The 18182-nt window shown below is 44.3% G+C and overlaps 1 protein-coding gene across 3 annotated transcripts in view; it reads right to left on the bottom strand.

The window, feature by feature from the left end:
* Positions 1 to 18182, bottom strand: part of SCLT1 (sodium channel and clathrin linker 1) — a 130895-nt gene that overhangs the window by 16273 nt on the left and 96440 nt on the right. For all 3 annotated transcript variants that reach the window (XM_067530237.1, XM_067530238.1, XM_067530236.1), the window contains exon 20: positions 4964 to 5042. In XM_067530237.1, coding sequence (XP_067386338.1) covers positions 4964 to 5042 — 79 coding nt within the window. The remainder of the gene's footprint in view (positions 1 to 4963; positions 5043 to 18182) is intronic.

An 18182-nucleotide genomic window follows, 5' to 3' on the forward strand; every position in this document is an offset into this window, starting at 1 on the left:
AACCATATCATAATAATGCTGAAAAAGAAAGATGTTTTAATAATAAGTTTCTTGCAGTCCACTGACTGACATCCAATCTTGGAGAGACAAGGTGGGTGAGGTAACATCTTTTATTGAACTGACTTCTGTTGTGACAGAGACAAACTAGCTTTTGTGCCACACAGAGCTCTGCTTCAGGTCTAGGAAAGCTACTCCGAGCGTCATAGATAAATGCAAGATGGAACAGATTGTTTATCATAAGTAGTTAGCACATATTCTAGGAGATCATTCAAGGAAGAGCAGCCCATTAACCCCTCTGCAGTCATAGGACAAAAAGGGGGGTTAGTGAGTTACAGATTTTTGTAATAAGCCATAAATCTAGTGTCTTGTTATAACAATAAGGATCTTATCTTTACAGTCCTTCATTGCCCCAGGACTTACCAGGAAGAGGCAAGGATGCTTGAAAACAAAAACATTGCTCAGAAAACAGTTAAAACAACAAATGTAAAAGAAAAGGATGGGCCAAGGCAAACCACCACTTGACTGCTACTGTGGAGGCAGAAGATCTGGCAGCAAGCACGAAGAAGGGATGTGGTTAGCACAGGCTATGCTGCAGCTTTGAGCCCCTTCTGGAAACTGCAGACAGCTGGGGTATAGTCCATACATATCAGAAATGTGGGAGAAAGTGGTTGCAAAAAATGGAGATTACTTACCTATAACTGGAGGTTCTTTGAGATGCGTTGTTCCTAATCTGTATTTCACATATGGGTATGCATGTTCACTATGTTCCTGAGTCCATATATATATATATAATTTTAAAAATAAGTAGTGTCTGTTGGCCCGTTCATGTAGTTCTCCTAGTGCTCCGAACTGAGGGAATGAAAGGTGGTGCAGGCTGATGCCTCTCCAGTTTCCCATTCTCACTGCAGTTCAAATAATCCACAGTAGAGGGGATGGAGGATGGATAGTATAATACAGACTGGAACCACACATCTCAAAGAATCTCCAGTTACAGATAAGTAACCTCCTTATCTTCTTCGAGTGATGGTCCCAAGATGTATTCCACATGTGGGAGATTAACATGTAATAGTCAAAGAGGAGATGGGTGCCAGGACACAGAAGTGATAGCTGACTGTAATACTGCTATCTCTACAGCTGAATCTGTGATGGAGACTGGGACAAGCGCATAATGTCTCATGAAGGTATGCGAAGAGTTCCAAATAGCTGCCCTACATCTCTATTATGTAGCAGTTTGTCCTCTAGCGGAATGAGCCCTCACACCTTTCATGTATTTGTGTATAAATGTGAGCTAGGTTGGTAACAAAGGGTAATACAACCCAAGATCCACTTAACTGTGCCAATACAGCTTGACCCCTTGATCGCTCTGCTATGAAAACAAATAGTTTAGGTGTCTTCTAATGTCCTTTGTACTTAAAAGACCAAAACCCTTCACATGTCAAGACAGCCTTCTCTCTTACCCTAAGGCATGTGGTTTAGGAAAAAATACTGATGAGTGGATTATCTGATTCTCATGAAACTCAGAAACTACATTAGGGATAAATCTGAGGTGAGGGCATAACGAGACCTTTTCCTTATAGAAAGTGCCAGGTCCTCTATGAGTGCTCCCAGCTTACTGACTCTTCTGGGTGATGTTATATTTGAAAGGCCACTTTCACAGACAGATGGACCACAGAGCATGTGGCTAGGGGCTCAAAAGAGTTTTAGTGAATGACAGAACAAAACTGAAGTCCTACTGAGGTGTGAACTTTACCAATGGTGAAAACGATCTGGGAAGCACTCTCAGAAATCCTGTTGTGACAGGATGAATTAAGATCATCTGGTTATCCATCAAAGGAGCCAAAGCACTAATCCCTGCTAAATGTACGCGCACAGAACTGAGTGTGGGACACGAAGACTTCAGGGTAAGTAGATAATTGAAGGCTATGTCTACACTACAAATTACTTTAGTATAACTTACGTCGTTCAGGGGTGTGAATAATCCATGTCCCTGAGCAACGTAAATTATAACAACCTCAGCATTGGTGTAGATAGCGCTATGTCAGCGGAGGGAGCTTCTCTACCCGACATAGCTACCATCTCTTGTGGAGGCAGGAGTTATTAAGCTGATGACAGAACTCTCTCCCATTGGCTTAGAGCGTCTTCACCAGAAGTGCTACAGCAGCGGAGCTGCATTGGTGTAGCTGTAAATGATGTAGTATAGATATAGCCTAAGATAGCATGGATGGCAGATGCCAGAGACAAGTTATGTTAGTGAGCCCAAGAGGAGGAACATTTCCATTTTGCTGAGTAATAGCTCCTTGTAGAGTCTTTTCTGCTTTGATTAAAGATAGATTGCACCCTTTTGGAATATGAACACTATTTCTGATGTTCATCCAAATGCCAGGCTCTGAGTTGCAGCAGTCCGTGATTGGGGTACCTTGAATCTGTCCCCGGGCTGGTTTAGAAGGTTCGGCAACAGGGTGTTCATGGGTGGTTAAAGTGAGAGCTTCAGTAGATCTGTAAATCAGAACTGTCTCAGACAGTTGGACTTGTGGTACCAGTGGAATAGGAGGGAAGGCATATCCCAAGAGATTCTTCCATGACATCAGGAGGGCACTACTCACCAAGCCCTTGCCCAGGGCTGCTCTGGAGCAGTATTGGAGATGGAGAAGATGCAGTAATCACCTCATCTGGTGAAGACAACAAATTGCTTCGAGAATTGGTAGATCCATCTCACCTTCCTCCTTTGAATACTCCAGTAGTGCTGGTAGTGGATAACCGGGAAATGGCAAATAGGGCTCATACACCAATCCTGGATGTCTGCGGTAAGACTGCCCCCAATATTGCCAGTAGGATACATCAACCAGCCAGAGGACTCCATGGCATAGGGTACAACCTGTCTCTTGGCCAATCCTGTCTGGTCAGAGGCCAGAAACCTGAACTTTTAGGGCTTCTGTCCCATGTCACCTCTATCCTATGCCGCAGAGACTCCTCTTAGCCTCTGACTCATCCGAAGAGAAAGCTGGATTTCATACTATTAGTGGAACAGATGGAATTGATGGTTGTGCTTTGAGGATGGGAGAACAATTCTGCATCCTTATGATAGTCTCTTCTTCTGGTGTAGGAACGTCCCAGAATAGGCATGGTCCCGATAGAAGGGGTCAATACAGACACCGAAGAGCAAAGATGTCTTCTATAGAGATGTAGATCTCAGACTACTGTGGGGTACAAGGAGAGTCCAGTGGTGGAGCCAGAGCTTCCCTGGTCACAAGGTAAATCAGTTCCCTCTGGGGCCATGTCGCTGGTTCTAGTAGTGAATGGGAGCTATTTATCCCGAGTCTTCCATCAGATCCATACCCTTGCACTCCTTTTCTGCTGAGAAGTTTTACTCTGGTCTAAGTCCTTAGTACCCCTGTGTGTCAGCTCTCCTAACTCCGATGGAGTCAAAGAGGGATCCTCTCTCTCCAGTGCAGTTTTAGATGAAGATGACTTGTTTCTTTATCTGTGAGAGTGCCCCTTCCTCTCATGTGAGGCCTTCACCCTAGACTTTTCAGTTAGCCACTGTTCCCAAGCTTGTGCTTGTAGGGGTACTGCCTGCCTGCTGAGGTTGATGTATGAGGGAAGGCAGGGTGGTCCTGAACCTGGATCGGGGTTTCATTTCCTTCTCCATCAGCTATTTTCTAAGTCTCTGTTTCCAATGCTCATCAGTTCTGAGGGAAAGGAGCAGCAGCACTTGACAGAGATGTGAGCCTCACCCAGGCAGTAGAGGCAGCACTGATGTTTGTCGCACACAGAAAAGGAGTGAGAGCAGGACACAGTTTTTGAACCCTGGGGATTCTGGGTATAATCCCAGACTTCTCAAGGGAGTGGGGGGAGTCCCCAGGAGGGGGGGAAAAAGTGAAACACACTGTCTAACTATACTATGCTAGAATATACTATAAAAACTACAAAACTACTAAAAATTTACTATATATAATATCTTTACAGCAGTGACATGGTAGAAAGCAGCTCAGGACACTGAAGATTGAAGTAAGAAGGAATGGGAGAAGTATCAGCCCACACCACCCTTTATGCCCTCGGGTCAGAGAAGGAAGAGAGCAGGCCAATGGACATTGCTTGAAAAAAGATTTGGGACTCAGCTGCATGGTGCACATATTTATCCACATGTGGAACACACATAGGGACCACCACCTGAAGAAGAATCTCTCTTACATGGATTGAGATGTAAACATATTAAACATGCTCAAAATGAAGGAGGAGGAGGAGACTGCAAGGAATGATACAAATAAAAGATTTCTCACTGTAGGTTTTTTCTTTCCTCTGTTCTCTACACCAAAAAGCTAGTACATAAAAGTCTCCTTTGATCATCCTTTGCCCAAACAGCAGTGTTGGAAATTGTTAATTTTTGGCCCCCTTTTCAATCTTTGCTTTTTTTCTGTAGTGCTCTTATACTTAGGGACAAAATCTAAGCGAAAGGACTCATTCTAGAGAGTACTATCCAGATGTATTAGACAGTGTGCCAAAGGCATAACTGTTTTCTAAAATGTCCATTCATTATTTAATAAGGCACACATGTCAAACAAACCTTTCTTTACTCTTAATGTATAATGCAAGGGCATTCCTTTATTCATTCCTATATTCTACAAACTCAACCACTCATATAGTATGGTAAGAACGCTACCATTTTTACCATGCTACCACATAACAAATATAGTGGGCCCACCTTTAAAAGGCATGCATGGATAAGATTAAATGAACTTTAAATAACATTTTCTGAATCATCACACAATTTCTATATTAGTAACAATAAAAGAGGATCTCTCATTTCTCATGTTTTATGATTTGAGAGCAAAGTTAAAAAAGATTCTAAAATCTTCTTAGGCAAACTAACTACATAACTCATCTGGATAAGGTTCAGTAAAATTCTATAATATGTGCATCAAGTTGTATCTGAAAGTAGTTCCCATGAGGGTCATTTTCTTACCTCAGCTATCTTTTCATTTGCCATTTCCAGCTGAGAAAGCAGCTCTTGTGTATGAAGTTTCTGTCGACTCAGCTCACTTCTATCAATCAGACCAAAGAAGCTGATTAATGTACAGCAATGCATCTGTTACGTGAATAACTGTAACATTTAATAGATCCTTCTTTGAGGAAATTTTCCTGGGCTTTATAGTTCATTTTTAATTAGTGTGTTGCTCACAACACACAGTCAGAAAACATCCCAACTCTAGCTTTTCAGTGATATGTTAAAAAGGGGGATGGCAGAGAGGTGGCGTATTTTTTGGTTAAGACCAATAGCCTTTGGTGGTGTCTTCAACACAAATACAGCATTAAACACATTAAATACAGCATTAAATATAGCATTAAACATACACACTTTATCTGCAATGTTCCCACCTTACATATTAATAAACTGATACTTCAACTAAACTAATGTCATACGATTAATTTAAAACACCAAAGATACTGCCCAATTGAGAGAAGTACCTTTCTTATGCACAGTCATAATACATAAAATATAAATTATAAATTTATACATAAAGTATAAATTGCTCATTCTAATCTTTAAAAATGTAGGCAGAGATATGACAATACAACTTTTAGAGAGAGAGGTACAGTAGCAAGATATAACTACAAGCTTTTCGATAAGATATCACTTAAGAGTTGAAGGAATTATGTAAATTGTAAGATGAAGGAGGATTCAACGGGAAAGGACAACAGCCATTCACTCTAATGGAGAGAAGAGGTAAAAACGTAACTTTAAAATCACTCTAATCAGTTGGAAAACAACCTCTCCCCCAATCTGTAATTCCTGTTTTCACTCTCTGATTATTAAACTTCAGAGCATTTTGGAATAGCTTGTTCTGTATGAAAAGTGCTTCTAAAAGCCAAACTCTATTGTACTATAACTGTCTTTCAGTAACCCCAAAAAGCCTGTCTAAGAGTCATAGAGTTTAAGGCCAAAAGGGACCACTAGATCATCCAGTCGGTTCACCTGTATATAACAGGCCGCCAACACCACCCAGCACCTGAACACTAAAAAAATGAGACTAAAGGAAATGAGACCCACAGAAGACTAGACTATTATGAGCCACAGGTAGAGAATTGGAGAGACTGAGGTGTACCAGTACTCGAAGTTACTGCAATGGCAGGGAATTGATTAAGTGAGATATAACCAGATAATCCTGGCAAGTGACCCACACCCCAATGCTGCAGAGGAAGGCAAAAAAACCCCAATATCCTTGTCCACCTCACTGGAGGGAAAATTCCTTCCCAACTCCACATATGGCTATCAGTTAGATCCTGGGCATGTGAGTAAGAACCAGACAAGCACCTGAGAGAGAGAAAATGCTTGGTGCATCTCAGAGCCCTAGCCCCCTCTGCCCAATGTCCTGCCTCTAGCTGTGGCAATCCCTGAGGCTTCAGGAGAGATAAAAAACTCCACCCAGAATACACTGGTGGGGGAGGGAGGGAGGTCCCTTCCTGACCCTGGACGGTGAGTGGCTGAAATCCTGAAGCACGAGCTTCAGGAACATAAGAAATAAATTGGAAGCGAGCCCCAGTGCTGTTGAGTCCTGCCCCGTACCACCACAAACAGCCCTACCATAGAGTTGTATTCACAAATTTGTCCAGCTCCATCTTAAAACTAAATAAATTGTTTGCACACAACTCCTATAGGGAGGGTGTTCCAGAAAGTCACTCTTCTGATGGTTACAAATTTTCTTCTAATTTCCACCCTGAATTTGTCCATGGCCAGTTTATATCCATTTGTTCTTGTACCAGCATTGTCCTTTATCTTAATAACTCTTCACTTTCCTGGTACGTAACCCCCAATGTGTTTATAGAGAGCAATCATATCTCCTGTTTTCTTTTTGCTAGACTAAACAAGCCAAGTTCTTCCAGTGTCTTCTCATAAGATAGGCCCTCCATTCCCCGATCATCCTAAGAGCGCTTCTCTGTAGCTGTTCTAGTTTAAATTAATCTTTTCTTGAACATGGGTGACCACAATTGTATACAGTATTCCAAATGGAAGTAATACATGTATATCACTACTGGAAATGCCTCACCTAATACATTTTAGGATTACATTTGCCTTTTTCACAGCTATGGCCCACTGGTGGCTCATGGTCTTCCTATGATCGATCCACACACCCAGGCCTCTCTCCTCCTCCATCACTTCCAACTGTTGAGCTCCCAGCTTGTAGCAGAAATTCTTAATATTATACCCTAAGTACCTTGCACTTTGTACTATTGAATTTCATCCCGTTTTGTCACTTCAGTCTTCCAGATCTTACCTGTATAATATTCCAATCCTCCTCTGTAGTGACTAGGCCTCCCAACTTCGTATCATCAGCAAATTTCATTAGCACACTCCTACTTTTTAATAGGTTATTAATAAAAATATTGAACAAGATTGGTCCCAAGACCAATCCTTGAAGAATTCCATTAGTAACATATTATTTTGTATTTTAAATTGGCCAGAATGCCTCAATGTCTTCCCATTAACTTTAATGGTCCACCACTGTGTTTTCCTGGGTTGCACAGTGGATTGTTACTTGAGTCTGGTTTTGTGTAAACACCTGGCTTGGAAGGTGCCTCTCCCTGTCTCATTGCTAGCAGCCCTTCTGTGAAGTGAAACCGAAACTGATGAGCACAGTTCTCTATATACACAAATACATATATTAATAATATATTAATAACCAGAGTCTGTATATATCTCATAATAGCCATCAAGTTCAGAGCATTACAAGTTTTCATAAAAGACCTTACTGGATATACTTCCATCGTACACTAATAGAGCATGTAATAAGTTGGTTCAACTCTCATTTTTGGGACCTAACCCTTCTGTTCTCCCTGCAGGATTTCTGGACCCTGATTGTCATATTAACATATGTTTAAAGAAAAGGATTATGCCTTATAAATGGCAAAGAAACACTACAGGTATTGAGCTAAAGAGCTGATCCATTCTGCTTGTCAAAAAAATTAGAATTAATATTAAAACAAAGATTTTTTAAAAATTGATCAAATCAGTTCCTATTCAAATATTATCTTTGCAAATTAAGTAGAAAACAAAAGGTGAGCTGTCTAGTATTTTGGCAGATGGGTGATGAATCTGCCAGCTGCAGCAAGTACCTTCTGCAAAACCCTCATATGACAAATATAGTATGTGCCAGATGTTTTTTTCTGTTGAATTATACTATCATATGCTTCAGTTACTCTTAGTAATTATGTATTTTGTAGACTGCCAGTACCTGCAGCTGCCTCTATTCCTGTTAATTTTGTTAAATGAATGTCTTAAAAATAGGCAGGTATGGCTAGCTAACATTACAGTAGTATAATCAAGAATAATGTTTTAGAAATGGAGGAAGCCTCTTTCAGCTCAAAATGCTGTGTAATTCAGTTAATATACAATATACTGCATGGCATATCAAAGTACATGGTACTGGTCAACACCTATATTTAGACATGAAAACTGTCATCCTTCACAAGGAGATTAGTTACATAGCTGTACAAAGACAAGTCCGAGGACTCTCGAGGAATTTACATGACTAAATGTGTAATAACATGGGCACCACAGTTATGACATGGTGAACGAGAAAACTGGAACAAAGATACCTACGGCAGATGCAGTCAAATGAGACTAGTGTTAAGTAAAACTAAAAGCATCATAACAAATGGAATCCCTGCCATACAGCTCATGAATTTATGTAATAACCATTGCTCATTGAAAGGGGAGCGGGGGCAGGGGGGGGAAAAGCAACTCACCACTTTATTTGCTGACACATAACAGGTCTGTTCTCTAAGCCAGTTAGATTTCAAATGCAAAAAGCTACATTAATGCAATGTTAAGGTTACAAATATAATCATATAACTAAATCTCATAGCAACTTGTCCCCATGTTATATTTTTTCATATTGTGACTGCTAAATGCATATCTATGTATGTACAGTGTGTATTATTAGAAATTTTTTCATTGATTGAAAACTGAGTTTTATAGTTGTATGTAATTTTTAAATAGTTAAATTCCTTTTTTAAAAAAAAAAAAAAAAAAGAAAAAGTCTGCTTGCGCTTAATGATGCTAGCATTAAATGGCTCTTCTTACCTTTGGAGATAAAACTTCATTTTAAAGAAAAAAGCTTAGAGCTAAATATTATTGCCCTTACTCAGGTTGAGTAGTACCTTTATTCTGCAATTATCTATGGATCCAGTGTGATTACTGGCAGACTAAGGTACTGGTCAATGCCAGGGAGGCAAATCTATCAGAATTTGCAGAAAGGTCTTAAAATTGTGTGATTTTTTTTTTCATTTGTAGCTTTCATTTTCTCCTCTGTTGAAGGCCATTTTTGGGATCATTTTACTGTTTGTTTCAATATGATATTTACAATCTCTGAATATTGTTTTAGCACCCGTCCCTTCCAGAACCTTGTTAAGGATAAATGTGCTGATGTTATATGACAGGGAGGATTTCATTAGGATCTGCTAAAATGTTATGGTCACTGATTATCTGCTAAGTCATTTTTCAATTTACTTTCTCCGCACATCCCTAAATTTAGGACATATCATGCCACTAAAGTCTTAATGCTAAGATGGGTGAACTAGAGTGTGTGGCATTAAGTAAGGATATTGATACAATAGGCATCATCAAAACTTGGTGGAATGAGGATAATCAATGGGAGACTAAAATATCAGGATACAAAACATACAGGAATAACAGAGTAGGTTGCACTGGTGGGGGAGTGGCACTATATGTTAAAAAAGCAGAGTCAAATAAGGCGAAAATCTTAAATGAGTCAAACTGTATCTTAGAATCTCTATGGATAGAAATTCATGCTTGAATAATAAGAGTGTAGCAGTATGAATATACTGCCAACCACCTGACCAGGATGGTGACCATGACTGTGAAATGCTCAGGAAGATTAGAGAGGCTTCAAAGCTGAAAATGTAACAATGAGTGATTTCAACTTTCCTCATGTTGACTGGGTAAAAATCACCACAGGGCATTGCAGAGATAAAATTTCTAGATACCATAAATGACTACTTCTTGGAGCTGCTACTTCTGTAACACACACGGGGAGAAGCAATTCTTGATTTATTCCTAAATGGAGCAAAGAATTTGGCCCATGAGGTAACAATAGCTGAACCTCTCAGTAATAGTGATCATTACCTCTGAGTAATTAAATTTAGCATTCTTGTAGCAGAGAATATACCAAAAAACCCACCACTGTAACATTTAACTTTAAAAAGGGGATCTAGATAAGAAGGATGACACTAGTTAGATGGAAATTAAAAAGAGCAGTCAGAAGGCTGATATGCCTGTAAGCAGCAAGGAGACTACTTAAAAACACCATAGTAGAGACTCATACTAAATGTATGCCCCAAATCAGAAACAACAGGAGGACCAAAAGAATCACCATGGCTAAACAGCAGAGTAAGGGAGGCTAAAGGTAAAAAGGCATCCCTTAAAATTTGGAAATCAAATCCTAAAGAGAAGAATAGGCAGGAGCACAAACCCTGGCAAGTAAAATGTAAAAAAAAAAAAAAAAAAGATTGGCCCAGAAAGAATTTGAGAAGTATCTTGCTAAAGATGCAAAAAATAAGAGTAGGGTTTTTTTTTAATAGTACATTAGAAGCAGGAAGCCTGCCAAACATGCAGTGGGGCCACAAGACAACAAAGGTTTTAACAAGCATGCAAGGAAAACAAGGCCACTGTAGGATGTGGGAGAGAGACCCACATCAAAGCTATTCTTTTGAGGCTACAAATCTGAAGTAATGGAACTGATGTCAAGCTAATTGGCCTATTGTTACTTGGTCATCCCATTTACCCTTTTTGAGCAGGAGTCACTGAATTTAATGAGAAGTGTATCTTAAAAATTGATGCATGATGTGCTCTTTAGCTATGAGACTTCTTCAGAGAGGAATAATTACAAGTCAAGTTTGGACAGTAGTAGAATTATGGGTGATGAAAGAGATCAATAGTTTTTGGGGAAAAAAAAAACAATGTTTTTTTGCTCCAACACTCTCATAACTCAAAAATAGCTGAACAGATTTTAACAAGACCAATTCCAGCTCATCATTAATCTTCACCTCAAAAGAAGTTTAAAAAAAACAAACGTGAAAACAGATTATAATGGAAGTCTGATCTCAACTTTAAATAGGCTTTGCTATTGTAAAGATGAAAATATGACAGGATTGACAACATCACTTGTTAGCAACAGCATCCAGCAGATAAAATATTACATCTATGTTTCTATGACTATGTCTCCTACTTCTAAAATAAACATTTTGGGTATGTTTCAGCACTTCTATACCAGCATGAGACCATTATCCCATTCTATTCTATTCTATTGACATTTCTTAATTACTACATACTCTGTAGTACCAAGCAGAAAGTCAAGGAGCTATTAGCACTAGGATGCATGAAAATTTCTAATCCATTGAGTTGAACTCTTGACCGCAGGATATTTAATATAGGGAAGGGGAAGGAACTGTAGTAGCACGGAAATCAAAAGTTGTATATGAAAATGACACAGGGACATACCCTGTCAGTTCTTCATGTGGCTCTGGATATTTCCCACTTATGAGTACTGTGCTGCCTTGAGATGACTTATGGTAGAACCTTCTTAGCAATGTTGGTTGGAGTGCTCGTGTCCCCCACTCTTCCTCTCAGTGTCACCTATGTTCTGAGGGCAAGGCTACCGAGGGCGGAGCACTCTCATCACCAGTTCCTACCAACCACGTTCTTGGACAGATATGAACCATTCTAGTCTCTTTGGAGTCAGAAACTCTCTCCTCTTTAGTTAGTTTTGGGTTATGGCAGAATCTAATAAGCAGAAGACGGAATTCATGAGGTTAAGCTTTCTGCCCAGCTGTCTTTCCAGCATCAGGCTACCATGTGTGCTGCATCAAATGCCTGGAAAAAGGCTACTTGCCTTCTGGGTGTTCGGCTTATTGAACCTTTACTCTCAGAGCCTGCAAGAATAGGGAGACTCGTTTGCAGCTCATCTTTCTCAAGGACATTCTTGGGGCTAGACCCTCTGGATCCTATCAGTCCTCAGATTTCAGGGTCCATGAGCGGAGTCTTGACTCCTGGGGCTTCCAGTGGCTCCCAGCAACTGAAGGGTTCCAAGAGGCCGCAACCCTTGTTGGGGCCAGATCAGACTCCTACAACTCCTTCGGGCAAGCCACCCAGAGCCACAGAGTTAGATCCGACTGTCCCAGTTTTGGGAGAGGTCAAGAGATAGTTCAGCCAACTGCAGTGGTGATACACCTTGTGTCTCAGTTAAACAACCCTGATGGAACTCCTGAGGCTGCAGGACCAGAGTCAGTTCTGACTTCCACTTCTGAATCCAGGAAAATGGAATTGATTGGTGTGTCAGAATTGGGGCCATCAGTGCCTTAAGTTGCATCTGTCCCAGGACAGAAGAAAAAGAGACAGTGCCTGCTCCTGTGCATCAGAACTTTTGGATCCGACCAATTCTAACAAGGCCTCTATAGTTCTGAAGCAGAGATCTGTTCCATCCCCAGCTGTAGTAGCAAGGGAGATGAATTTGCATATAATGTTGGAATTGATATTGTCCACTTCTTCAGATCCGTTGTCAGTTCCTAGATCAATTCCAGCTCATTCTTGTTTCTGGAGAGCTCTGTCACCTTGGCAGCTCAAATTCACCTCCTGGTTTCAGTGCATTCATCAGTTCTGAGCATGTTTCCTTGATTCCAAGATCTTTTTTTTTTATCTTCTATTAGGAAGAAGAGGTCACAGAAGATGCTGCTGGTCTTTCCTGCTAAGGACTCCTACAGAGTCCCCACAAAGAGCTGGATCTCCATACTTCCCTCTATATCTGTTGTTATTCTGGATCTTCACTAGGAAGAAGACAGAACAAGAATGCAGAGATCTGTGGGATGATTTGTACCATCATCTGGTCCGCATTCTGCAGCAATGCTATCAAACCCTGGCTGCTGGGGAGACTGGGAGTCCTGGGGCTCGTGGCCTTACTGCAGGCCACCTCAGGAATTTTTCAGTTACCCTCCCTGTGGATGGAGAGGTAACATTTCATCTGCAAAGGATCCAGCAATATACAGACACTCGAATCCGACTCCTTCTGATCCATTTATATTAAAGATATTGACGCCTGAAATGCTATCTGAGAAGGAAGACTAGGAGATTTCTCACAGAGGGGAGATGACGGTTACTTACCTGTAACTGCTGTTCTTCGAGATGTGCTACTCACATCCATTACATTATAGGTGTGTGCACGCCTCCATGCATGGTTACTGGAACTTTTTTCACCTTAGCAGACCCTACAGGGACCCCCTGGAGCCCCACGCACATGCCGCAGCATATGAGGTACTGCCGGTCCTACGCCCCCTCAGTCCCTTCTTTCTGCCAACTCTGACAGCGGGGATGGGGGGTGGGTCATGAAATGGACATGAGCAACACATCTCGAAGAACAGCAGTTACAGGTTAAATAACCATCTTTTCTTCTTCGAGTGCTTGCTCATGTCCATTCCATTATAGGTGATTCACAAGCAATACCTTGGAGGTGCGCTGGAGTTACGGATGAGCTGCCTGCAGCACTGCTCTGCGGGACAATGGCATAGTGAGACGTGAAGGTGTGTACCAACAACCAGGTGGTGGCTCTGCAGATGTCCTGCACAGGCACTCTCGCTAGGAAGGCTATAGACGAAGCATGAGCTCTGGCTGAGTGTGCTGTGATGGTGTCCGGAAGCGGCACCATCGCTTGCTTGTAGCAGAACTTGATGCAGGAAGTTATCCACGATGAGATGCGCTAGGTGGAAACAGGTAAGCCTTTCATCCGATCAGCCACCGTGACAAAGAGCTGCATCGACCTCCAGAACGGCCTCATGCGCTTGATGTAGAATGCCAGCACCTGTCTTACGTCTACCTTCTCTCATCCTCCAAACCGTGCAGTTTGGGAAAAAACACAGAGAGAAAAATATCTTGGTTGTAATGAAATTGGGAAACCACCTTGGGCAGAAAGGCCGGATGTGGCTGCAACTAAACTTTATCTTTATAGAATACAATGTAAGAAGGTTCCGAATTCAGCACCCTAATTTCGGAGACCCTCCGTGCCCAGGTAATGACCACCAGGAAGGCACCTTCCAAGAAAGCAGGAGTAAAGAACATATAAAGGGTTCAAAGGGGGGCCCTGTCAGCTGCAAGAGGACCAGGTTCAGATTCCAGGGAGGCACTGGGTCACAGACCTGTGGATAGAGCCTCTCCACCCCTTTCAGAAACCTAATTGTCACAGGGTGGGAGAAATCTGATCTCCCTTCCAAAGGCTGGTGAAACGCCTGATATAGCTGCTAGGTGGACCTTCAGGGAGGCCACGGCTAGCCTCTGGAGTTTTAGCTGTAGCAAATATTCCAGGATCGCCAGGAAAAGAGACCAGGTGGGATTTCCCGGGACTCTGCCCAACAGGTAAACCACTTCCATTTAGCCCGATACATGACCTGCATAGAAGGCTTCCTGCTACCCAATAAGATTTGCTGGACTTGTGCCGAACAGGCTCGCTCATCTGTGCTCAGCCACAAAGCCTCCATTCCATGAGGTGTAGGGAGTCCAGGTCCAGATGCAGCAGATGACCGTGATCCTGGGACAGGAGATCGTGCCATCTTGGAAGCTCCAGAGGGGGGGTGATCGATAGGCCCAGCAGCATGCTGAACCAGTGCTGGTGCGGCCAGGCTGGTGGGATTAAGATAATGTCCACCTTGTCCCACTTGATTTTTAGCGGGTCTCTGTGAAGGAGGGGAATTGGCAGGAACACGTACATGAAATTCCCCAAACACTGCAGAAGGAAGGCGTTGGAGAGCGACCTGGCCTCCCGACCACGGAGACAGCAGAACCGCAGGCATTTCTTGTTTCACACTGATGCAAACAGGTCCACATGGGGATAGCCCCACCTCTGGAAGATCACAGACACCACCTTTGGATGCAGCGACCAATCATAGCGGAGTATGAACTACCTGCTGAGGTGGTCCGCCTCGTCTTTCCTCACCCCCAGGAAAGGCTATCATGTGAAAATCGTACCTCACCATAAAGTCCCACAGACAAATAGCTTCCCTGCAGAGGGCCGAATAATGGGCTCCCCCCTGCCTGTTGATGTAGTACATGGCCGCTGTATTGTCCGTCAATATCTGCACCACCTTGCCCGTAATAAAGTGAAAGAATATTCTGCATGCTAGACGAACTTGATGTGTAAGTGCCTCTCTTCCCTCGACCAGATCCATTGTGTGCTGAGGTTGGCACTGATATGAGCCCCCAACCCTAGGTCCAAGGCGACCAATATCAAGGTGACCAAGGGGACTAGCTCTTTGCACGGCCCATCCCCTAACACTGCCTGGGGATGGGGGGGTCTGCCACCAGTTTAGAGAGGCTAGGACCTGGGGGGGACTGTGACCACCCAATCCAGGATATGCCTGCTCAGGACATAAACCAAGGCCAGTCATGATTGCAGCAGTCTGAGTTTCAGGTGAGCCAGCCTCACCACGTAGGTGCAGGCCGCCATGTGGCCTAACAGCTGCAGACAGTGCCTGGCTGTTGTCGCTGGGCACAGATGCAGATGGCAATAATGGCGGACATTGCCTCGAAGCGTGGCTGGGGTAGAAAGGCCTTGGCTTGGGCAGCGTCCATGATCGTGCTGATGAACTTCATCCACTGCACCGGAGTTAATGTGGACTTCTGCTTGTTTATCAGCAGGCTCAGCCGGCAGCAGGCAGCACATCAGATTTACACTGTCCTGGACCTGGGACCTGGACCTGCCTCTAATTAGCCAATCGTCCAGGTAGGGGAAAATTTTGGACCCCCCTGTGCCTCAGGTGCACCGCCACCACCGCCATGCATTTCATAAGCACCTTTGGGGCTGAAGACAGGCCAAAGGGTAAAGCTGAAAACTGGCAGTGGGAGCCAGCCACCATGAAACGAAGGAAGTGTCTGTGGCTGGGGAAAATAGAGATGTGAAAGTATGCGTCCTTGAGGTCGAGGGCGGCATACCAGTCTCCTGGATCCAGGGATAGGATTAGGGAAGCTAGGGAGACCATGCGAAACATCAGTCTCTTGAGATATTTGTTGAGACGACGCAGGTCTAATATGGGCCTTAGACCTCCTTTTGCTTTGGGAATGAGGAAATAACTCGAGTAAAACCCTTTTCCCAGCATGTCCAGTGGAACCTTTTCCACTGTCTCCAGGCTGAGAAGGGTCTCTACCTCCTGCATGAGGAGTTGCTCCTGAAAGGGGTCCCTGAAGAGGGACGAGGAGGGAGTGTTGTTGGGAGGGGTAGAAACAAACTGTAGGGCATAGCCCGCCAAGACTATGCCAAAGACCCAGCGATCCGAAGTAATTTGGGCCCATTTGGACCGGAAGGGAGCTAGGCGGTTTAAAAAGGGATGGGAGGGATCCAGGAAACAGGCTGGAATGTTGCCCTCGGGCGTACCATCAAAATGGCCTCCTTTGGTTACCCGACCTTCTAGATGACTCTTACTGTGGAGCTGAGGAGGAACTTGGGGATGGCTGGCATCGCCTAGACCCCTATTTTGGTCCCTCTGTCTGTAGGATGTGAATGGCCATGGCTAGTACCTCTACTGTTGCTGGCCCTGAGGACGGAACCGATGCCTAGAGGTCTAGGGCGTGTAAAGACCCAGGGAGCAAAGTGTGGCCCTCGAGTCCTTCAGACCATGAAATTTTGCATCTGTCTGGTCTGAGAACAAAGCGGAGGTCCTGGATGGACTGCTGGACCTCCTGGGACAGCCCCACGGGTTGCAGCCATGAGCACCTACGCATGCAGATGGCGGAGGCCATGGCTCTGCCTGCCGAATCTGCTGCATCCGAGGATGCCTGCAGTGCTGCTCTAGGCACCGTGGTGCCCTTCTCCACAATGGTGTTAAAGTCCAGTGCCTGGTCCTGGGGCAAAGCGGCTGTGAAGCATTTCAGTGAGTCCCAGAGGTTAAAGTTGTATCTGCCCAGGAGAGCTTGCTGATTAGCAATTCTAAACTGCAGGCTTGCCATTAAATAAACCTTTCTCCCAAACAGGTCCAGCTTTTTGTTGTCCTTATTTTTCGGTGTAGAACCAGGCTGCCCCTGTCTATCTTTCTGGTAGGCTGCATCTACCACCAGGGTCCCAGGAGAGGGGTGGATAAACAGGTACTCGAACCCTTTGGCTGGAACATAATACTTTTTCTCAGCCCCCTTAGGTGTTGGGGCCACTGATGCGGGGGTCTGCCACAGGGCCTTCACTATTTTCAAAACCCCTTCATGTACGGGAAGGGCTACCCGAGCCGAGGAGGCCGCTGCCAGGATGCTGCACAGACTGTCCGATACCTCTTTGAGCTCTTCCACCTCCAACCCCAAATTGGAGGCCCCCCCTTCTGAGCAGTTCCAGGTGTGCCCTAAAATCATCCAGAGGCGCAGCGTGTCCCTGGGAGACAGCCTCATCTGGGGAAGAGGAGAAGGATTGGGGGGGCGCGGTGGGAGGTGGCACACCTTTCCGCCGATGAGAACCCTGTGGGTCCTCGGAGGACTAATGATGGCCTCTCTCTGGTGCCGGTGGCACGGACTGCAGTGGAAGATTTAATGAACTGTGGTCCAGGCCCCACTGGAAATCCCCAGGATCCCCAATATGGCCATTGGGGCAGCCACTGTCCTTGAGGCCACCTAGGCACTACCTGCACCAGAGGCTCCTGCACCTTCTGTTGATGCTGCCTTGCCCGGCGGCTATCCTCCAGGGAGGACACAGAGGCAGAAACAGAGGACCATGGCGGAGCTGCCTTCAAGACTCTCGTTGTGCAGTACCATGCGAAGGGGGAGTGATGTCCTGATCTGCGGGCACTCTGTTGCTCTGGGAAGCGGCCTCTCAGTGTCAATGATCCCGGAGATGACAAGATCCGGTGCCAGCATGTGGAATCATGCTCCGACAACTGGAACATCCGGAGTGTTGTCTGGGCACTGAGGACTTGCCGCACTGCTTTCCTCTCAGTGCCAAGTCAGCCTCTGGCAACTGGGTTCGGCGCCACCTCGGTGTGGGTGAACTCTTTGATGCCAGGGAGCAGGAACGGTGCTGAGATCCCTCAGGGATCCACAGCGATCCAGACAGGCGGCTCCTTCTGAAGCGAACTTCTCCCAGTGCTGGAAATTGTAAGCAGCGTCAGGAGGGTGACCTCGTTCCTTGAGTTGATGTGGGGTGCTCCGG

The sequence above is a fragment of the Emydura macquarii genome, unplaced genomic scaffold (assembly GCF_026122565.2).
Source record: "Emydura macquarii macquarii isolate MOO-44397 ecotype Brisbane River unplaced genomic scaffold, CSIRO-AGI_Emac_v2 contig_3044, whole genome shotgun sequence".
NCBI classification, from domain to species: domain Eukaryota; kingdom Metazoa; phylum Chordata; order Testudines; family Chelidae; genus Emydura; species Emydura macquarii.